The following is a 23,784-nucleotide window of genomic DNA, read 5'->3' on the forward strand; positions in this document are numbered from 1 at the left end:
AGTTGGTCTCCAAAAAACCAGAAGCTTGCTTCAATAATACTATCGATATAAGCTTTGTCTTCTTCTAAAATACCTCGAGCCCAACATGCTTTTTTGTATGTATCATACACAACACCTCTGTATGTCCTGATATCTTCATCAGTTTTGGGACCTCTAACGATTCCAAGAAGGATTCTCATATAATATTCCGCTTCCATTCTATGTGGAACATAATTGATCCTTCCAATAGCAAATCCCCTCTGCCTTACCTTCCATTGTTTATTTTTACCATCCCAAGTAAAGTATTTAGGAATTTCTGCATAAGTAAGCGTTCTAGCAAATGCATTAACCTTATTCAGATTTAGGTAGGCCATGAACATAGAATCGACATTAGCTCTTCTGTCAAGTACATCTTTGATCTTCTTTTTCTCTTTATAAAAAACTGGTTGCTTCCCTGGTGGATGAAATGGAAGTTTCATGACTGATATACTTCTATACTGTATTGGAAACTTGAAAAGCCTCCACGCTGCTTCAGAAGCTGAAACATATCTATAAAAAAAAAGAAAAAAAAAATTAGTAAAGAAAACAAATACAAAAGAAAGGCAATTAGCAGTCTGTGATTCGAACCTGCAATCAAAGTATTCCTTTATTTCATCTTTTTTTATTTTCTCACCATCTGTAACATTGTTACTCCCAGCTTCAGTCTCATTCGTATCCGTAGTTTTCTTTTTGGGTTCTAGAACAACTGCAACACGATCTTGCCCTTTGTTAATATACTTAAATAAGTACTTTATTGAACCGGATTGGTTGCACCACTCAACATTGATGTGAGCACGATATCGCAATGATAGGATACGATTGTAAGGAACAACATATCTGTTATCACACTTCAGTGGACCTTTCTCTACAAAATTAGAAGATGCTCGCCTTCTATAGATTGGATATCCGTCTTTACAAACTGAAGTTTCTTCAACATTCTCTTTTGGGTAAAACTTAGAACACTTTCCATCCACCATACACGGAGAATTTATATTAGCCACACCACAAGGTCCATGAATCATACAATCCTTAACAACGCTGTATAGTTCAGGATCTTCATCCTTATCTGGTATCTCAACTGAGATTATTTTGGTAATGTCATCAGCTGTTGGCAATTTACAGCTAGGATCCATGAATAACAAAATATGAGCATGAGGAAGTCCCCGCTTCTGGAATTCAACCGTGTACATAGCTGCATTTTATTAAAAAAATCATGAATTAGAACATGTATGTGAAAGATTGCGGTGAATAAACTGTCAATTAAAATTCTTACCAGCTATAGTCTTCCCTAGGAGATAGTCTTCCGTTAAATCTTTCATCAAAGAATCAAGTTTAATTTTGAAGATATGACACATAATGTCTGGTCTATCATCAGAATTAAGCTTCCGCTTTTTCAAATACCTTGTTACTTCTGGCCACTTAGGGTTACATGTAAATGTAATGAATAAGTCAGGAAAGTCGTACCGTTTACATGTAGCCATTGCATCATAATAACTATGCAACATATACCAAGGTCCACCAGTGAAAGAGGCTGGTATTCGAACTTCCTTTCCTTGCTCTTCCATGCTATTTGTTCCGGCCTCTACTGCAGCTTGAATTGATGCATAGTTATCACAACGGATAGTAGACTGATTATATTTGATATACGACAACCTGTTTGATTCTAAAGTCGTGTATGCATCAACCAAAAATTGTTGGAAAAGGCGCTTAGACCGAAGTAGAGTCTGAGCCTCGTTTTCTCTTTCTTGGATTCTGAAAGCAAACCACTGCCGCATTGAAATAAACTTTTTTTCTTCATCTTTCTGATTACCGTTTAAACACTTCTCAATTCCAACTCTGAAACCATCTTCACCATATGGAAAAATAAGAGGATACTGTAGTGCCAAGTAAGCAACATGAACTTCACTTATTCTTTGTAATCTGCCAGAGCTTTTTTCTCGTACAATAATATCACGTCCGGGCATCTCAGGGTGAAAATCACCTGGGATCAATGCAGCTACTTCTGATGATGTTGGCATAGAATAGGTTCTTCCATCTTTACCTACACGATCACTTACAATCCGCATGTGAAACTTCGCATTCTCATCAGCAACAAACTTATCTTTAGCTTGCCTAAATGACTCAACATATGGATTAACTTCATCCAACAGACGAATAAGTTTTGCAATTAGTTCTTTTCGTATACTCTGTCTACCTTTCAGAATTCCGGACTGCTCTCCCTTGCTGTGCATAATAATAAAGTAACACACAATTAGTACAATAAATAAAATAGACAGTTTAAATCAAGGTTGATCATGTAGAATAAGAAAATTCGTTAGAGAGTATATTTATTAACAATAAGAACAATACCTCATTACAGATGATCTGTTTTCAATCTCATTATCTGTGTCAACGATATAGAGCTGGGAAAATTTAGCATAGTCACCATCTTCGGGTTTCAAACTACCAATTTTGTGAAAATTCTGGCTATGTAATTGAAATTGCTTAGGACCTTTACCCTTTTCAACTGAACGATCTACTTGACCACCAAGAGAAGTAAATGTAAATAGCATATTATAAGCCCTGATATTCTCACGAAAATGCCTGCTAAGCGCATCATCCTTACTAAGCAATTCCCTAATAAGTTCAGGTGCTTCTTTCAGAAGTGGTAGTTTAACGGTTCCTTGTAAGCAACATAATGAAAATTTCCGCTTTCTTGACCTTCTGCATTTGTTTATTCGCTCATCATACCACATCATTGCACCACAGTAAGAACACTTGAATGTTGGGTCACCATGGTCTACATACTTTTCATCTGACACTGTATTTCCATTAAGAAGATACATCTATTAGAAGACTGCTTCAGGAAATTATAAACATTCGATTTGTGTAAATGACTCACCTTTGGTAACTTTTGGTCTTGAACATTGACCCCTTGCATTTAATTCGGTGATTCTACTCATTTCGGGAGATCGAACTTTAAAACCTTTATGACGCCTATTATATGTACCACAAATCTTCTGAACATTAATCCTATTCCTTGTGCCAATAGAATGATCACTATCAGTTTATGAATGATCTGAATCATTCTCTTCTTGACTACTCACATCAAAGTGTTGTTCATTATCTGAGTGGTCATCTCCTGTAATATAATTGTAATTGATTTTACCCAAAAAAAAGGATAATTGTCATTAAAAAAATAAAAAAAAATTTCAACGATACCTCCTGTAGACGAAGCATCATCATTTTGATGAGAACAGACTTCCAGATTAGGAACCGATGTCTTTTTTTCCTTTATTCAAAGATTAATTTTGAATGTGCTATTTTATTATTCAGTTAAATATTCTTTCTAAATTAATAAGCTAAAACTGTTAAATTTGTGTCTATTAATGCAGAATGAATTGTCGCTCGAAGGTGTGGCTTCTGTCTTCTCCTACTATCTGGTATGTTTGTAATATCTTGTAAAATCTTACGTGAGCATTTCTTTAGCTTTCGCTCAAGAATCTTCCTTGTAGTTTTTTTGGTAGGAACAGTTTCTATGAGTATAAATGCAGACTTCAAAATTTTAACTATATATCTAATAAATAAACATAGGAACTGTAATTAAGTACAAAGACATACCTTGTTAAATAGCACTTTCAAGAGACAAAGTTTGTTGAGTTATAGTTGCTTTTGTTGGTCTTGGGTTAATATGAGCTGTGCACAATAGAGATACCAAACGTTATAGGAAAGGTTCTTTGTAGTGGGGTTTTTGTAAGGTTGTGGTACCAGTATTTTATCCGGTAATTTTGCTAATGTTTAAATGTGGGAAATCTTTTAGATTTTAAGTTGACTTTACATTTATATGTGTGAGATAACAATTTCGGTCCTCCTTGGGTGCAGGTACTATAAATTCTACATGGATTCTGACCGTAATCTTCGCCAACATAAAAAAGGTATGTAAACATACTCCTAATTTAAAGGACTAACTATTAAATTTCCATTATAATAGTTGAAATTTATCAAACAAATGGAAAATATGCTAATTTAAAATTTCAAATTTTACTTATGGTTTTAAATAAAACAAAAAACAATAACAATTTTAAGAATTTTCAGAAAAAAAAATATTTCAAACGTTAATAAATTTATATAAATATAGATTCTAAAAGGGATTTTTCGTTAATTTAAAAGTTTTGCTCAACAACCTCCATAAAAACTTCATCTTCTTCTGACAGTTCAAGTCCACTGTCATATGAAAAAAAAAGATGGTTAGCAGTCCAAATTTATATGTTGTCGATATATGATGATTAAATAACTACACAATCAAACCTGTAATTTTTCCTGTAGATTTCTGGGAATTCTTTATCAAAGAAGCATCTTGAAGAGGCAGAATCAGACATTAAGCAAATTTGAGCTACAACTGAAATAATTTAGAAATGATTAATAGTAAATACTTTGACAAATCTATAAGTAACATACACTTTTATTTTGGTAAGATACATAAAAGTTATACTCACCTTGGAATGAAGTGTATCTCCAGAAACGTAGAACGCAAAGGATTGACCCATTAACATGATTGATATCAGATACCCTTCTAGACCAATTCTTAACAAAGTCATCACACGTTTTTCCTATTGCAACACATTTGATAATCCTCCCACTAACAGAGTTTTAAGAACAAATATATACTTTGTCTGGTTAGGATATTACGGATTATACAAAACATAGAAGGATCTTTAAAAGGTTTAGTAACTTACATGGTATCTTTTAGTTTGAAAATGACCATATTTGCTTCAGATTCACATCCACTATTCTTGTCCATATAATGTATCTTTGCAATCGGAGTTACACTCATGAGAACTCCACATGCATCTACATAAAAACATGAATAAAACTTTTCAATATTCAGTAAATATATAAAAGGGATTAAACCTGATAATCGGAAACATACCAAACCCCTTTCTTATCAGCTTCTGTTGCATTCGCAATTTGTGTTGCTGAAGTAAACTCAAAGAACTGACTCGTCGATTTTGGACCAATGGGATTCATTGTTGTTTTAGGAATAAAAATGAGATGAAAGGGGTGAACTGAGTATGGATTCGACTTTGGAGTCACAACAACCTTGAAGAAGTCCAAAAGGTACCATTTACCTTCTTTGAGGTATCTCTTAAATTTCTCTTTATACTTGATCGGAGGTATTGAAGCATCAATTCTAGATCCCTGCGATAAAATAAAAATAAAAAGGAACTTAAAACAATTTCTAAACCAATGTAATTACATAAACTGTGAGATAAGGTATATAGAAGATCACGAAAACTAAAAAACAAAACAAAAGATAGCATACCTTCTCATCTGCGAGAATCATTTCAACAAAATTCTCTTTTGCTTTCCAAATACTCAGAATTTTGACAAAAATAGTCCACTTTGTCTTCCTTGATGAATCTAAAGTAATATCTTCGAAAAAGGACCGATGAGACATGGTTAGTTTTTTTCTGAAACTTTTGATATTGGAAACTTTACGCTTTCCCTGGGGCTTATAGTTTTCTCTCAAAACTTAACACTGGCTATCTATTTATATATACGTTGAGAGAATAATTTCTCAAAGTCATAGACATAAATAAATAACGACTGCCTCTTGTATTTTATAAATATATATAAAATATTTGAATTTTAATTTTATATCTATTTTCAAATTTGGTTTAAACTGGTTTTGATTGACAAATTGATAGCTATAAACTTTTTAAGTTACCAAGATGGTTGCAATTGGTTTACTTGTTTTGATTATCAACAAATCTACTTTTTACTATTTGATCTTCAGCTTTTTGTGTATTTTCAAATATTCAATATATATATATATAATTAGAATTTTGAGTTCTTAAAGTTGTTCAGCAATTGTAAAGGACGAAAATAAGGAATTCATCCTTTTATTATTATTGGGAAAATAAAAACAAATTATTCTGACCAGATTCATCACACTGGATCAATTCTTCGAAACTGGAAACTTAAAAAACTTGCACACAACTTTTAAATCCTTACCATATAAAAAAAACTCAACCCTTATTCTTTTTTCTTCAACGAAGCAGTCTTCAAATCTCCCATTGCTCACGGCTTCTTCTTCTTTGCCTCATTCACCATCTCTGCCTTCGTCAGCTTCTCCTGCTTAATCTGGACTACCTTGATGTTGTCCAGACACAGCTTCTTTGTAGTAGAGGAACTATCATTAGGGGAGTCTTTATCAGGACTTGAACGCTTTGACGATGGAGTCGTGAAGTCAGAGACTTCCTGACTGCTGGTCAAGCACAAGCTAGCCTAGAACAAATAAATATTATAAAAATATAAGTATTAACATTTGAATGCTATAAACGTTTTGTTAATTTCATCGAGTTGTAAAATGAAACCTGATATCCGGTGCTATCATCCGGAGGATTATCCCCACCGTTTGAATCATCATTAAGATCATCATCCGGTACACCATCATTAACCAGCACCCTTGAAACCTTGTAGATATCCAACTCATTCCACAGGTTTTCACTTTCAACACTCACAAGAAACTGGAATGTTTTTCCGACCAAATTATTGATATCATCTGGCAAGTTGTCAGGATCTTCCATCTATAATTATTAAACAGCAGGAATTTTAGATAGTTAACTTTGTAAAACTCGTTTATTAAGTCATTTCTATAGGATAATCATATGAAATACCTCATAAAATGGCCCATCAATGTGTGAGTTTGCTAAACAGCCTACAATCTCTGTGGCCATGCTATATAAGAGCATCAACTTCAACTCACCAGAATTATCCATAACGTTGACATGTAGTTTGTACCTACCACCATAACGTTCAAAGATGAATATGGAGATTATACACCTATAATTGGCACTAAATTGTTGAAATATTTGTATGTGTATACCTTGCAAAAACATTAGTAACATGTCCTCGACACCCATCACACCAGAACTGGGGTTTCTTTGCCGTTGAGACAGAACCATTGGTGATTGCGTTGATAGGTGTAACCTTCTTGTTACACCTTTTGCACGAGATATAGTACCAAGCCCAATCACAATCTATGGCATAAATAGTACATATCAATTTGACCTTTCCTTCCTACACATGTGTATATATTCGGATTAGAAAAAACACTGGTATAATTTGAAAAGAACATCCTGATAATTTTATGATTTTTAACACTGATACAATGAAATTAATTACCTCAATCATATCCAAGATAGCTTGTATGTTCCTCCTTGGGAAGTTCTGGTAGAACTCGCCTACACTTGCTAACTGCAAATTATTCCTTGGTCTCCTCTCAATTAAGGTAATAGCAAGCCCATCATTTGGCAACCTTACATATATATACATATATGTTAAGTAGGGCTGATAAAATCCAATATACACTAAGCATAACCGGGTCTTGAATATATGTAGTTAAACTTACTTATTCTGCCACTCTAGGATGTCAGCATAGTCGGGAATAATTACCACCACAGATGCGTTGAAAGCATTGGAGATACTCCTCTTCTCTATAAGAGTAAACAACATTGAAGATTTTTTAAATCCTGACTGGTTAAAACTTACAACATTGAGGTTTTTTAAGCAAAAAATTACTACTCTAGGATAAGGTTAAATGATTAAAACTTACCATTGTAAGTCTTGATTTTCACAAATCTCACCAGACAAATAACACGTGCTTGAGCATCAGGTTCGCAAGCACTATGCACTTGCTCAGCGAATGTACCCCACAAAGTGCATGGTAGTCTATCATCACTAATAAAAGCAACGCACAATTAAACAATGTTATGAATGTTCGGATGACATATGTTTTCACATATAAAGTATTTAGAATAAAATGCTACCTCTCATCCCGAAGCTCAAAATTGATCTTCTTAGTGGGTCTGTTGTTGACATTGATGGTTTCCATCTCTCCAACATTCACAATTTGACCAACAGTATCTGATGAATGATGTCATTGAATTAGCAAATATTTTAGTTTTCTTTAAACATTCGATATGGTAAAATTAAAATAACTCACCAATCAGATGGTTTTCATTCAGGTTGCCGGACATGACAGAAACAAATGGGGAAAGAGTTAAATACGGATCATCAGACACAGAGTCCATCCTACTGACAATGGTTTGAGTGATGAAAGACATCTTGTAACGATGGGCAGTAGGCTTGAATTGACCAGTGGCGATACTCAAACCAAAGTTCTCGACAGTTCTCCATTGCCCGGTCACGACCTTGTTTTCAAAACGACTGATCAAATCTTTCTTGACAGAAGCGTGAATCTTCGTCCACTGGTAAAAGATGTTATAAGGTACATTGTAGTTGCATTATAAAACATAAAATTACAGTGAATGATGGGAGACACCAGTATTTAAACTTACTTGGACATCTGAGAGCACCATATCAAAAGTTTCACCAAACCTTGTTGAGTAGGTCTTCCATGAATGAAGGACCCTGACTTGGACCTTCCAAGAAGTCTTGTAAGGCTTAACATCTCGAAGGTAAGCGTAAGCTGCAACCATTGTTTGTTGCTTGTTGAATTTTGCTTGAGAAATGCTTTTTGCTTGATGAGTTATGAATGTGTTTGATGTTGGATTATTTATAGTGGTCGAGTATCCTAGGGTATCGTATAGGATTTGTAACAAAGAGGCGTTCATGATTGCGAGATTTTTGGTTATGATTAGGATTATATTATGTATCTGACAGAATTTGCTTTCAATGTTGATTGATTGTCAAGATTATGTAGACAGATTTGAGGGCGGGATTGATTGAGAAGATATTGTTTGAATAGTTACCAAAAAAAATACCAAGGAATATTCTTAATTGTGTTTGTCGAAGGCTGAAAATATTGGGCTTATGAACAATTTTTAAAACCTCTTGGTATTGATAATATGGCCGATATGTATTAATTTGGCCCATAGGAAAATGGAAACCGGGTTTTTTTTTAAAACACGCGGATCCTAGCTGTTTGGGTGGATTTTTTTTTTTAATAATTTCTAACACATTTACCCTGTTCAATTAATCGATTCATTTTCCTTATATATGTATTCAGTGGCAACTGCTGTAAATACAATGAGGATTTCAGACATTTATAAAAACGTACTCCTCTTTTAATTATAAAAAAAATTATTTTATCTTTTGCATGGAAGTTTAATAATTGGGCTACATAATCGAATTAACTTGATTAACTGAGAACCGCCCAGAAAATTTATTTGATTATCACATTCTTTTTAAGAAAATTAGGTTAAACATGTGCTATCAAGAATCTTTCTCAAATGAAAACAAAAAAAAATCTCAAAAAATTAATTTTATATTTTTTCAACGAAAGTTCATAAATGTAAGACTCAATCATTAAAATTCACAAAAATCTTTTTAGACTTCTCTTTTTGGACTCCAACTATTTTTTTTTTGAATGAATGTAAAATTGTATTCAACCAAAAATCGTTTGTACAATAAATGCTTCAGCGTTTAAAAAGAAAAACTGAACAAGATGGAAACATTATACTATTGGTCTGAACTTAAGTGGAAGTGGAGGGTCGAGCGTAAGCTCTTGTGGAGAACCAGAGTTGCAGGCCTTCATCGTAGCGGTGATCGTGTAATCTCAAGATTGAGCTGAGACGGTTGCGTACAGTTTTTTCAAGGAGCTTTGTGATTCGAGACATATTTGTACAAATATTTTCAGAAAGATACTTAGATAAATAACTGTTTGAAAGAAACATTAAAAATTATTTTAATTATATATAAATTGGATGACAATGTATATCAATGCGATTTTTTTATTATAACTCGAACTTATTCATTATATATCACTGTGATGTAAGAATCAATACCAATATTGATTTGGAGCTAACTGACACAAGAAGTAGCACACAAACTAGTACAAGAAACGGTATGATCGATACGGAGAAACACAGAGGAAATCAAACCATGGAGCTAACCAAGTATTTGGAAGGTATAGGATTTGACACTCATTAACAACATGCATATTTTGGAGATATTTATCAAGACCCACGAGTAAAGAAAGAAGTGATTCAATGAGTAGCACAAGAAGTAGCTCAAAGCATATCACACTTGCTATTTTGGGAACCGAGTACCTTTAATGCTCAACCGTCATATTCTCTTCAGATTGATCACTCTCCTAAGCCTCATACAATGAACTTGGACATCCCAAAATCACATCACTTCCATCCCAAGTGGTCACGACTCAAGCATCACAACTTTTCTAATTTGGCTGATTTTCTCATCAAACCTCCAACGGCTCTATTTCTTTATTGTTTGTGATTTGTTTTCTTTAGTCTTTTATTGTAACTCACCCATCATTTTAGAAATTATTTCAATAAATGTTAAGTTTGTTTTACAAAGAATTGTCTTTGTGTTTTTCATTACAAGTCAAGTGCGGATTCACTTCTCTTGAGTGATTTGCGGGCTAAACAACTTGTGGATTCAGGTTGTTTAATTCGTTTGTTGATTTTGGATTCATTCAACAAAGCCTCCATCTTCCATCTCTATCATTGCTCACCGACTATCAAAGCTTTGAACCTTTGTTTATGTTGATTAAATTATTAGGTGGATTCCCGTGTTTATATCCACACTACCAAGTACAAGATTTTTGCCAATCAAGCTCAATAACTGAAGCCATCCAATTTCATTCAATTATTCAGTACAACATGATAAACCAGGATGAGATTTGCCTTTCTAAAACTTATCTGTGGACTTAGCTAGCTTGACGACCTTGGGATAAAATTGTTGGTTTAAAATATTGTCTGCTTCTCCACAAGATATCCTGTATAAAGCTTTGAAGTCTTGGTCATGCTTAGGAGAAGCAACGGCTTGAACCAAACATCTTGAATCACATTCAAACATGCCTCTTTGAACTTAGGTTGTCAATGTATATGCATCCAATATAGATCTTAGCTTTGGAAAAGCCTTAGCTCCATACTATTTGACCGCACCATATGGTTTCTAAGAGTCCAACCCATGCAACAAATGTTGGATCCTTCTCTCCATATTATATTTTAGTTTGTTTGGAGGTGGTAGCTGCCACTTCCGCATGCAACTAAAAACTTCTAAAATATGAAATGTCACGAAGTAGTACCATAAGAAATGCCAAAACAAATCTTACCAAAAAAAGGAGTGCCAAAATAAAAGCCATGGATCTTTTTGGTACTTTTTTTTGGTTGTGTTGCAATTTGTTCTTCTATTGGGCCATGGGATTTAAAATTTTTATTAGTAGCAGTTTCTAATATTTCGATGCTTTCTCAAACAAAAAAAAAATTGCAAACCTTAGCTGCATAGCTTATAGAAGTTAGTGTTTATTAGATGTTCACATCAGCGTTTCTTAACTAAAAATGACTACACCGTTTTAAAAAACAACAATCTTATTTTTTTTATTTTGAATTACTAAGAGGTTCCGAGCTTAGGCCTGTACATCCCCTCAAGCCAGGGACCAGAACATTTTATATGATTCCTTCCCAAGCGTCGTCCCTCAAACCGGCGACCTCTAGACTTTGTCAGAGAGTCTTTACCAGTTGAGCTATTGACGCTTGGTTTTTAATCTTATGTCGCATTTTACCTGGGTAATTGTTCTAGTTCAATAAGATTAGAAAACTCAAACATAACCCGACCATTCAAAAAAAAGGAACTAGAGAGTTCTGGAGGTTGGTTTGAAACCACTCGACCCGTTATTTTTTTAAAATAATACATTAATTAATCATCCCATAATACCTAATTAAACCAACACATAAACATCACTAACCAAGCCATAATACCAAATAATAATCAACATCCAATAACCTGCACAACAGAAAACATAGCACATAACTATCTTCAATATAACATCAATATGAAATCATTCCTAATCATTCTATTTAACAACCTAACATAATTTTTTACAAGATTCCAACATTAATAGCATAATAAAGACCAAAAACTTATAACCGAGACCCTAGATCATCCTCCTCCTGATAAATTCCACGTCACATACTTGCACCACAAACAACAATTGAGATGAGTAAGTATATCATAAATACTTAGTGAGGCGATCCTCCCATCTACTGGGCTATACACACAACTGAAAAGACAAACACAAACAATACAAAAAAGCAAACAATCTAGACAAATCTGAACACATGTGTCAAACGACACTCCTCGTCGTCACGATCGACCTTGCGTAGACCGACGCACCCCTTGCATCGATCAATCGATGCATCGCCTTTGCGTCGACCGACGCATTCCTTGAATCGATCAACGCATCCTCGCGTCTCCTCAAAATCCCTAACTGCATCGACCGATGCACTCCTTGCATCGATCAATGTAATCGCATGATTCATCGCCGAACACGATCTCTCTCGACTTCTCTTAGCTCCAACCGACGCCACATCGCCCTTGATGCCAAATCCAATCTCAATAGGCCACAACCACCACGATAACCAAGCACAAACAAGCACACAAGCATTCAATCACCCAAAAACACACATAGCACACATCTAATCGCTTAGATAAGCCATGGTATCGCACTCACCTTGATTTAGAAAGAAAAAGACGAAGAGCACCAAGATCCAAGCCTTCTAGAAACCTCCAAACATCACTCCAAGATCAAATCTCCCTTCCAACGCTCAAAATACACCAAAACAAGTACAAAAACCTTCTCATTCGCTTACAGAATGATCTCTCAAGGGATTCTCTTTTTCTCTTCTCTCTAGGACGAAATGGCTAACCAAAACCTCTAAGCGTCGAGATCTCCCTTTTATATGTGTGCCCTAGGGTTCTCTCCTTAAACAATGCCAAACTAGAGAAAATAGAAATAACCTGCACATGAACCAATTTTGTACATCGATTGATGCCCTTCCTTGGCCTCGATCGATGCTCAAACCAAAATCCGGTTCGCGGGTATTACAATTCTCTCTCTCTAACAAAATATTTGTCCTTGAATCTGACAACACCGCAATCCAACTACAAAACGTTTCCACCATCACAACGGTTCACACCACAACATGACCCAACGGTCCACCTAATCTTGACCCCACTAGTCAGCACAACCCAAAACCCAAGATAATTCTCGACCTATGAGGTCTACATCCAATCACTATGTTCATATCCACGTCCTATACATTCTTTTCTCCATCACTCAACCATTCTCATGTCGCAACCTTCAAACTGCACCGTCTATAGTCTCAAATCATCGTCCTCAAGCCATACCGTCTCACTCTCGGATCGTTACCCTCAAGATTTCGGTACCAGGGGAACTACTAATCCCCACCGAGAAACTAATCATCCCCTAGGAGAACTAATCATCTTCTCTGCCGCTTTCAAGGTCACAACCCCTCAAGCCCGCAGTGCATCAGGGAACTAATCATCCCCTCAGGAGAAATAATCATCTCCTCAAGAGAACTAATCGTCTCCTCCGAAGAGCTACTCATCTCCCCAGGAGAACTAATCAATTCCTCATGAGCAAACAAGACGTAACGTCTATAAGTATCTCTAGACCGAAACTACCTCCTATGGTTAGCGTACAACATTGCAATGTCCTACCAACCACCATATTCACTCACCGGAATATCACCACCACCATGACCACTCTTCAAGCCATCTCTAGAAAATTCCAACCACCCGGATGTTTACACATGCTCTTACAATAATAGACAAGTTATAATTATTCATAAAACTTTCCACTTTCAGAACCACATTATCATTTAACCCATTACACATCAACATTCAATAAAAACTAATCATCTTATTAAATCATCAAATGCAACAATCGTTTACAACTCCAAAACAAATTACTTAACAACCATCAGAACTAAAAAGCCAAACTCTGCGATGAGTGTCCGGCCCTTCCATCGGTTGTGTGACACCCCGGTTTGCGGAGAGGTTTAAAATAATTGATTTGGCTACCTATGTCACCAAAGTGCACTTATCTTTTCGGTCAAGGGACCTGAGAGAAATCCAGAGTTAAGTGTGCTTGAGCTGGAGTAGTCTCAGGATGATTTGTAGGGACGATACAAGTTCTTAAAGCCTCCCGAACGTAGCAAACCGGCCGCCGGATATGGATGGGCTCACCAGCCTAGTGAGAGGACTTGAGGCCCATTAAGGAAGGTGGGCACATGGACTAGGATTGGCTATGGGCCCCATTGAGAGTTGGTGGTCGGGGTGTTACAAGTGGTATTGTGACACCTTGCATATCCCTGAAAAGATAAGTGCACCTTGATGACATAGGTGGCCAAATCAAATCTCTTAAACCACTCCGCATGTCCCTGAAACCGGGGTGTCACAATTCACCCCCACTAACAGATCGCAACATCCACTCGCACAGTTCCGACAATCACTTCTCGGAAGCTCACCCATCCTGAGACTACTCCAGCATAAGCACACTTAACTATGCAGTTCTCTCAGGACCCTTGACCGGAAAGATAAGTAAACTTTGGTGACATAGTTAGCCAAATTAATTCTCTTGAACCTCTCTGCATATCCCTGAAACTGGGGTGTCATACTTCTCTTGGCTCCAACTGATGCCACATTGTCCGTGATGCCAAATCCGACCTCAACTGGCCACAACCACCACGAGATCCAAGCACAAACAAGCACAAAAGCAATCAATCACCCAAAAATACACATATACACATCTAATCGCTTAGATAAACCATGGTCCCGCACTCACCTTAATTTTGAATGAAAAGAATAAAGAACACCAAGATCTAAGGCTTCTGGAAACCTCCAAACGTCACTCCACGTTCAGATCTCCCTTCCAACGCTCAGAACACACCAAAGAAGCACATAAACCTTCTCCTTTTCTCACAGAAAAATCTCTCAAGGGATTCTCTTTCTTTGTTCTCTCTAGGACAAAAATGGCTAACCAAAACTTCTAGGTGTCTAGTTCTCCCTTTTATACACAAGCCCTAGGTTTCTTTCCGTAAATCGTGTCAAACCAGAGAAAACCAAAATAATCCGCATGTGAACCAACTACGTGCATCGATACCTTTCCTTGGTGTCGATCGATGCTCGAATCGGAAATCCGGTTCGCGAGTGTTACAGGGTTAATATACCTCTGGTTTTAATTTAAGAGATAAAGCAAACCTAGAGGATTTCCTGTTAAGATTGGAATCCTGGGGAATTTCCTGTTAAGATTAGAATCCTGGGGAGTCACCGACTTCTGAGATATGAATAAGAACAGATAGACATCAGTTTGCTACGAAGATAGCAAAGTGAGAAGAAGAAAGTGGCAAATCATGGAAGATCGTTTTGTTATTTTGTCGAGAAACCTTGTTGACTAATATTGTGCTTACCTAATTGTTATAGTTTGATTGGCAAACATTTTAACTGATATGTTATTATATGCTTCAATTAAAAATCGGAGGTATCATGTTCTAAAAAAACGTACAAGTTTTATTGTATTGATTTAACCCAACGTAGGAAGATTAAGGTCGTGCTTTGGGCGGAAAAGAGAGATATACCAAATACATAATCGAAACTTTATGTTACACTTTTAACATTGGAAAATTGTTAGAAAAAGCAAATTAAATCGCCCTCTTTTCAAAATTAATAGATGGAAAATTGTGAACTTGGAGACAATACTCCTGAAGAGTATGTGATTTTTGACAACGTAAGCTCCATCTCTTCTCTTTGAATAAGTCTGTGATTTTTGGCAATTGAATTTCGACAATTGCGAACTTCTGAGGCATTTACTCGAGATATTTCTTTACCATTTTTTTACCAAATTTTCCATTCCATTTTTCTACCAAACAAATTTTATTGACTTTTGGCTTAAGTAAACATATTTTGTGAAATATTATTTATTTTTGCTTTATTAGTCGTTAATTTTTGTTGGTTGTCCATTAAAATTGTTGATTTTTGTCGATTTTACCAAATAAGTGACGTTGACTAAGGAGACTAATTAACAGAGCTTAATTTATGTTAAGATTCTTTGTTACTTTGTACAAAACAACATTGTTTCGATTTAAAAATTAAAAATAAATCAGAGGAAGATTGAAGTTTAATGAATAAGAACAGATAGACATCAGTTTGCTACGAAGACAGCGAAGTGAGAAGAAGAAAGTGGCAAATCATGGAAGATCGTTTTGTTATTTCGTCGAGAAACCTAGTTGACTAATATTGTGCTTACCTAATTGTTATAGTTTGATTGGCAAACACTTTAACTGATGTGTTATTATATGCTTCAATTAAAAATCGGAGGTATTATGTTCTAAAAAAATCGTACAAATTTTATTGTATTGATTTAACCCAACGTGGGAAGACTAAGGTCGTGCTTTGGGCGCAAAAGAGAGACATACCAAGTACATAATCGAAACTTTATGTTACACTTTTAACATTGGAAAATTGTTAGAAAAAGCAAATTAAATCGACCCTCTTTTCAAAATTAATAGATGGAAAATTGTGAACTTGGAGACAATACTCCTGAAGAGTCACCATTTTTTTTACCAAATTTTCCATTCCATTTTTCTACCAAACAAATTATATTGATTTTGGCTTAAGTAAACATATTTTGTGAAATATTATTTATTTTTGTTTTATTAGTCGTTAATTTTTGTTGGTTGTCCATTAAAATTGTTGATTTTTGTCGATTTTACCAAATAAGTGACGTTGACTAAGGAGATTAATTAACAGAGCTTAATTTATGTTAAGATTCTTTGTTACTTTGTACAAAACAACATTGTTTCGATTTAAAAATTAAAAATAAATGTCACTAATAAAATTTGATCCCCTTATCTGTCAAACAATCCACAAATACATTATCAACTGAGAGAATTGATTTTTAAAAAATCTTGAGGAATATTTATATATACTGTATTTTAATATAAGTCATCCAAATCAAAAAGTTTCTCTCTCAAAATTTTCAGAGGAAGAAACTTAGGTTCTTATTTTATATGTGATTAAAATTAAATCAAAAATAGTGAAAAGAATAAAAGTTCCTTCTTATTCAGGAGGTTTAAGTACCTCTAAGAGGCCGTGACGTGTTCATTAATGGTTGGGTGAACCTAATGAAAAAAAAAAGAAGGTAAAATGTCGTTTGCTTCTTTCTCTTTATCACGAATCTCTCCAGTTCAGCTCCATCGATTCTTTTCGGTGAACCAAATCCAGAATAATTTTCAAGTTTCTCTCCATCAATTTTTTTTTTTAATTCTTAAATCAAGCTTTATACTTTGTTGGTGTTTCTGAGCGAGAGCTTGCTGTTGATGGTGTTTTATTTCATAAGCCCCATCGTTTGAGGTTTGATTTATAACACCATTTGTTTTCTTGGACTACAGAACAAGCGTGGTGGAAGGGATAGGTCTCTGAGATTGTGGTTTCGTTAGAACCTATCATAGTGATTGTGCTGCATATTTCCATTTATTTGTAAGTTTGGAATAAATAATTTGATGATGTTTCTTGTTGCAGCCATGGAGCTTGCTCTCTCATTGGAGAAGCTACTAGGTGGGGAAGGTTATTACATAGGACAAGGAAAATTTGGAACAACGTTTCTATGCATGGATAAGTAGACAGGTAAAGAGCTCGCTTGCAAAACGATAGCCAAGAGGGAACTAACGACGCCTGAGGATGTTGAAGATGTGAGAAGAGAGATTTAGATAATGCATCATCTGTCTAGTCATCCAAAACGTAATTCAGATCGTTGGTGCGTATGAGGATGCAGTAGCTGTTCATGTTGTGATGGAGATTTGTGCAGGTGGAGAGTTATTTGATAGGATTATACAGATAGGTTACTATACAGAGAGAAAAGCTGCTGAGCTTGCTAGGATCGTTGTTGGTTTTATAGAAGCTTGTCATTCTCTTGGTGTGATGCACAGTGATCTTAAACATGAGAATTTTTCTTGTTTGTAAGTTGAGACGAAGAAGCTGCTCTCAAGTCTATTGATTTTGGTCTCTCTGTTTTCTTTAAACCAGGTATAGTTAATATCCCCAATGCTACTTGTAATAGGTTTCATATACATTGTGCAGAGTGAGGTGGATCAATGATTCTTCGTTGTGGTTACAGGAGAAACATTCACTGATGTAGTTGGGAGTCCTTATTATGTGGCTCCAGAAGTTTTATACTTCATTTGGCCGTAGTCCTTAATACCTCATGTGGCCGTAGTTGTTTTCATTTGCAGGGTATATTCCTTAATACTTCATTTGCAGGGTATAGTCATTTGGCCGTAGTTGTTTTCGTATCCTTTTTTTTTTTTTTACTTTGACAACTAAAAAAGGTTTATTCTTTTTGGCTAGTGTTGATGTGATTTTCTCAGGAGAAACATACCCTGACTCTTGGATTGAAAAGGAGGCAAGGAAGAAATGATTTTGCAACACATTCGGGTCTGCATATTAGTATTGAGAAGTCCACTATATACACTGCTGGTGTCCCTCCACTCCTCAAAGATGAGATTCTCCATGAATTCCCGTTTGCTTCTGGTTCTTTACCAGTTCGATATTTGGGTTTGCCACTTCTGCCACGAAGGATGACCTCAGGAGACTATCTCCCTCTCATTGAAAAGATTCGCATGCGAATAGCCTCCTGGACAGCTAGAATGCTTTCCTTTGCAGGTCGATTACAGTTAATTAGTTCTGTGCTTTTTAGTTTGACAAATTTCTGGATATCAGCTTTTAGACTCCCTAAAGCTTGTATCAAGGAGATTGATCGATTATGTTCAGCTTTCTTGTGGTCTGGACCCTCTTTGAACACAAAGAAAGCTAAAGTTGCCTGGTCAGAGGTCTGCTTACCAAAGAGTGAGGGAGGCTTGGGGCTACGGTCACTCGAGGAAGCAAATAAGGTTAGTATGCTCAAACTAATTTGGCGAATCAGTTCTGCTAGAAATTCTCTCTGGGTTGATTGGGTGAAAAGGTCCCTCATTCGAACGGGTTCTTTCTGGGCTGTCAAGGATAATACAACCACTGGTTCTTGGATATGGCGAAAACTACTGAAATATAGGACCCTAGCAAAGCAGTTCTTAAAGATGGAAGTGCATAATGGTACATCAACGTCATTCTGGTTCGATAACTAGAGTCCACTAGGTTTTTTACATGATACACTTGGTGATCGGGGTTTTATAGACCTTGGTGTTACAAAACTAAGTACTATGGCGGATGTTATGAATATGCAGCGGAGACGTAGACACCGTTTCCCTTTGTTCGTTGCAATAGAGGAGGCAATACAGAAGCAGCAACTCAGTCGCTCTGACGATGTGTATGACATACCACTATGGAAAGGGAAAAACGATTGCTACCGCAAAAGTTTCTCCACCAAAGACACTTGGTTCCACATACACGCAACACACCCGCAACTGCCTGACTACAAAGCAATCTGGTTCACACATGCTACTCCAAAGTACGCCTTCCTTCTCTGGCTGGTAGTCAAAAACAGAGTCGCAACAGGTGACAAACTGCAGCAATGGAATCCTCAGGCAATCGCAAGCTGTATCCTCTGCAATCATCTGCAAGAGACAACAGAGCACCTTTTTTTCCAATGTTCATACTCAAAGCTGGTGTGGGAAGGTTTAATACAAAAGCTACTTGCTGATAATTACACAAGCCATTGGAGGGAGGTCATCACTCTACTTACTGGCAACGCTTTGGACAAATCACAAAAGTTCATACTCGGTTATGCTTTCCAAGCAGCCATTCACTCGCTCTGGAGAGAAAGAAACGGACGACGACATGGAGAAAGCTCACTAACACCAGAGCACTTGATCAAGCTTATAGACAAGAATGTTCGAAACAGACTTAGCACCCTACCAGGCCGCCAAGACAAACTCATCCAAATTTGGTTTGCAGCAAGATTCTACTAAATGAATTTTTAAAGTTTTCAACTATTTTTAAAGTGTTTCCACAAAATTTTTTTGTAAACCGTTTATTTTTCTTTTGAATATAATTTAATATTAAATTCAAAAAAAAAAAAAAAAAAAAATGATTTTGCATTGATCAATAAGAACTCCACCATTGGAGGCAGATAATTTTAATTAACTTTACAAAGGTTCTTATTTTAAAAAAGTACAAAATTTATAGTTAGAAAAATTTAAGAGTCTAAAAATAACAAAGTACCAATGAAGATGGTCTTATATCGACGTTTTATTTCGCCATCTGGTTTGCTCTGGCAAGGCAATTCGGTGGGTTAAACCAGCTTCAATCCGTCCAACACCAGCTTCTTTTGTGGTTGTTAGGGTCGGGTTTTGGTTCCGCCATCGGCCGCTTCCTTTAACGGTGATGTACGACTTTGATTCCGGCACATGTTGGCCACCTCGACGATTTCATGACCGGCTTTGATTCCGACATGCGTTGGCCCCCTTGATGATGCTATGTCCAGCTTTGATTCCGGTATGAGTTGGCCTCTTCAGAGACGTTAAGATTGGATTTCGTCTAGGTTTCACCATCCTGTTTCTAGGTGATTAATCTAGCTTTTGGAACCGGTTTATTCCGGTTAAGGTAAAATTTCTTATGACGCTCGATTTCGAAGAAAATAAAGTCTCTTTAAGGGTTGTGCTTTGTCGGAGGAGTATCCAGCTTCGACTTCAACTTCTAGTCGGAAGAAATCTCAAGATCTAGAAAATCAATTAAGACTTGGAAGTTCAAAAATGTGCAAGAAGATCTGATATTCATAAAAAAAAAAAAAAAAAAAAAAAAAAAAAAAAAAAAAAAATCTGATTATATGGTATCATGGAGAAGATTCAAGCAAAAAAGAACTGAATCTTGTATCCTCAGAGGAGATTCAGGTTCTAATTTGAAAATCATTAAGTTCTTCATATGTTTATCATAACATTCCATCTTTGTCTCTCTTTTTCCGGCGAATGATTCAGACGGAACTGCACATGTGTCGCTGAAGTTCGTGAGGCAAGCTTCCACGTTAGAGAGATGTGTCATAGAGCGTTTTAGTTTTCTTAGTCTAAGGGTTTCCTTGTTGAAGAACATTGATTTTCATTTCAGGTCCAGTTGAAAATAATTGCCTATTGTTTGGCTTGCTCAAGATATCAATTTCATTTAAGTCTTCCTTCGACAAATGACATCTGCAAAGCATCAACAAAGTGAAATTCGAATAATCCTGTTATTTTACATCTTTTCTTTTTAAGTTAAAATTAATTCATAGTAGTAAGAGTTTATATAAATTCATATATTAATACAAAAACCACAGAGTTATTGTTTTGGAAAACATGTAGATTGAATTAGAAATGATTTGAAATTGAATATTTAAATTGTAAATATAAACGCCAAGTTTGCTGGAATCAAATTGAGGTTACCAATTTGTAATAAATAACTACCTATTCTCGAATAATGAAAAAGCAAATTGAACTTCGAAGTGGTGCTAATCTTCGGATTCATCAACAAATAATAAGGTCGAGAGTACCATTCTGGTTTTTTGTAGTGTTTATAATACAAAAACATAAGGAGAATTTGATCTCAGAGGAAGAAGAAGAGAATTGAAAGGGTTCGAGTTGGTGAATCGGGAGATAGTGTTTTCCTTTTTTTTTCGTCAAGTAATGAACCACAAATAATAACCAAACTGAACAACCAACAAAAATAAGGGCTAAAAAAAATTTACTCAACTAATACAACTAATACAGAAAAAAAGAAAAACAATCATCTACTCAACTAATACAACTACAAAAACAGAAAAAAAGAATTTAAAAATGTACTTTAGCACATACTATTAATTCATACAGCTACAATCTAAGCAAACTTAAAATTTGTATACCAAACTCAAACAAGAAAGTATACAAATCGAACAAATTTATAATTTTAAAAAAAAATGATTTGTGGTAACTACTAACAGCAGTAAGCAGCCTCTTTGGGTTTGACGAACTACAGCAGCCTCTTTAATTTGACAAAGTAAAGAACTCTGGTGGTGGTGGTGGTGGGTCTCAACCACTCATTTGAATTCTGTAATCGGAGTCTGAATCTGGACTTTTGTTGTCATCCGAAGGACTTACTAGGTCGTCAACTTCAGTAGTCCTATTAATTAAAGTAAATGATCACTTTGTAAAAAAGTGCAAAAATATTTTAGAAATGAGGAAACAACGCAATGCTAGGCACATGGTTTTTATGTAGCGCTCTGTGGTCCTTGCATTATTATCAAATCGATTGATAATCTATTTTTTACACTCATTCTTATTGTAGCGGTAGATGCTCGACGCGTTTTACGATTTGGGTTATCTAACTTGATTAAAGATATGTGCGCTTTGTTCTATGTGTTTTTTCGCTTTTAAGCACATGATTACTTTTTTTTTTTTTTGACGATCCCACATGATTACTTTTTATTACAGTTCTTTCTTTCATTTTAGATGATGTTTAATGTTTATAAACATAACTGAAAATTACATCAGTTTTTAATTAATAAATATCTTTTACATTAAAAACACCAATGATTCAAGTTTCAGTGGAGAAAAGAAAACAACATACTGTGAAATATAAATGGTTAAAAAATTAATGTATTTAATTTTAGTATAGAAATTTGAAAATATTACTTATAGTGAATTAAAAAATCATTAAATCATATATAGTAATATTTTAATATATATGATTTCTATGTGTATTCACTTTTCTTTTTAACAAAAAATGTTAAAATGAATCAATTTATGATAATAATAATAAATAAATAAATAACTACAACTAGTGTATCAACTTCATGTAATAGATAAACATTGGTATAATAACTATGTTACAAAAAGAGAATGTAAGATTTTTAATAAATGTAAAAAAAAAGTATTGCAACCACTGGTATTACTGTTCGAGCTTCTGTCCAGCCTAGCCTAGGTGTGGGGCTGTGGGCCATTGGTCTATCAGCAGGGTCCGATCTTTTTCTTCCGTAAATGAGTTAATCGCTGATTTGCTTTTTTGTAATTTTTCCAAAGTCCAGTCCGTTAAGAGCATGGGCAGTGGAGATTTTTTGGGTTACTCAGACCATTTCTAAGCCCAAAAAAGAAGAAAAATTAAAGAAATGGCCCACAAAAAGCAGGAATCGTTGCTATACGGAGTATTGGAAGGCACAGTTGGTAAGTGTCAATTTCTAATTGGATTTTGTTAAAATATATCACAGTTTTTTTTTTCTCTCATTTTTTTCTTTCTCCAATCTCTCTCTTTCCTCTCTCTCGACGAAACAGTGAAGAGATCTTGGTCCGTCGCAATCCATGCACGGCTCGCTCAATCCATGACGATTACAACGATCTCGTCCTCTGAACATGTTTGTTTTCCTTTTAAATGTAATATTAGTAATTAATATAACTTATTTCTCATTTTAAATTTATTTAAATTTGCAAATTAATAAACAACAGTTAAAAAAAAATATTTTAATGATTGAGAAATCTACGAAGGTTATTCTAGTGGAAGGATAATTTTTGATAAGTACTTAATGGGTTGCTATGATTAGATTAATAATAATTATCTGATTAATTTATTTGGGAGTATACTGCCCATGGTCTTTGGTTGGCCAAATAAATATTAATATAATTTCATTTAAAATAAAAGAAAAACAAAACAAAAAGTATGTTCAAATGTTAATTAACAAATATATATATATATATATATAATTAAGTATGAATGTGAAAAACATAAAATTATGTATTAGAAGCACGTGATAATTAAATTTTTCTTAGACTACCTATTTGCCGAAAGAAAAAAAAAAGTTTGCATGTAACTAAAGTGTGAAAGTGAAAACCAAAAGTTTATAGGATACTCAAATACGTGATAATTATAAGTTTTCTTAGACTTTAATACCTACTTGCCAAAAGAGAACACAATACACAATAATAATTCAACAAAACACAATGTCTTACTCAAAGTTTAGTCTTCCATATGTAATGCAGTAATAGACTATGCACGTATACACTACTT

The 23,784-nt window shown here is 35.1% G+C and overlaps 2 protein-coding genes across 7 annotated transcripts; one reads left to right on the forward strand and one right to left on the reverse strand.

Moving 5' to 3' along the window:
* Positions 1-39: 39 nt before the first annotated feature.
* LOC147940099 (replication protein A 70 kDa DNA-binding subunit D-like) lies at positions 40-8,501 on the reverse strand. The gene is made up of 12 exons (XM_087461147.1): positions 8,361-8,501; positions 8,006-8,270; positions 7,830-7,926; positions 7,616-7,740; positions 7,412-7,496; positions 7,186-7,318; positions 6,887-7,080; positions 6,678-6,801; positions 6,375-6,587; positions 6,128-6,285; positions 109-153; positions 40-64 (listed from the first exon to the last, which is right to left on the reverse strand). The coding sequence occupies exons 1-12, from the start codon at positions 8,499-8,501 to the stop codon at positions 40-42; spliced, it is 1,605 nt and encodes a 534-aa protein (XP_087317273.1).
* An 8,503-nt stretch (positions 8,502-17,004) lies between these two features.
* On the forward strand, positions 17,005-19,870 carry LOC104707187 (uncharacterized). Of its 6 annotated transcripts, XM_087463356.1 has the most exons (6): positions 17,022-17,263; positions 17,371-17,874; positions 17,966-18,081; positions 18,196-18,510; positions 18,619-18,737; positions 19,068-19,870. In XM_087463356.1, exons 4-6 carry the CDS (start codon positions 18,426-18,428, stop codon positions 19,749-19,751), a joined length of 888 nt encoding a protein of 295 aa, XP_087319482.1. In that variant the 5' UTR covers positions 17,022-17,263; positions 17,371-17,874; positions 17,966-18,081; positions 18,196-18,425; the 3' UTR covers positions 19,752-19,870. The 6 variants fall into 6 exon arrangements, with proteins under 6 accessions (XP_010421786.2, XP_087319482.1, XP_010421787.2 ...); XM_010423484.2 differs by having other exon boundaries at positions 17,005-17,263; positions 18,196-18,737; XM_010423485.2 differs by having other exon boundaries at positions 17,039-17,263; positions 17,966-18,109; positions 18,196-18,737.
* The last annotated feature ends 3,914 nt before the right edge of the window (positions 19,871-23,784 follow it).

This window comes from Camelina sativa, chromosome 8 (genome assembly GCF_030686135.1).
Source record: "Camelina sativa cultivar CO46 ecotype springtype chromosome 8, ASM3068613v1".
Taxonomy (NCBI): Eukaryota; Viridiplantae; Streptophyta; class Magnoliopsida; order Brassicales; family Brassicaceae; genus Camelina; species Camelina sativa.

What these genes read in the sequence shown, in the direction of transcription:
- LOC147940099 (XM_087461147.1), bottom strand. Translation starts at nt 8,501, where the DNA reads ATGGTTGCAGCTTACGCTTACCTTCGAGATGTTAAGCCTTACAAGACT. An exon ending in CTATCTTGGATATGATTGAG is followed by an intron (nt 7,081 to 7,185) that starts GTAATTAATTTC and finishes ACACATGTGTAG; the next exon opens with GAAGGAAAGGTCAAATTGAT. An exon ending in AGGACATACAGAGGTGTTGT is followed by an intron (nt 65 to 108) that starts GTATGATACATA and finishes GAGGTATTTTAG; the next exon opens with AAGAAGACAAAGCTTATATC.
- LOC104707187 (XM_010423484.2), top strand. Translation starts at nt 18,426, where the DNA reads ATGACCTCAGGAGACTATCTCCCTCTCATTGAAAAGATTCGCATGCGA. An exon ending in CACTCGAGGAAGCAAATAAG is followed by an intron (nt 18,738 to 19,067) that starts GTTAGTATGCTC and finishes ATGAATATGCAG; the next exon opens with CGGAGACGTAGACACCGTTT.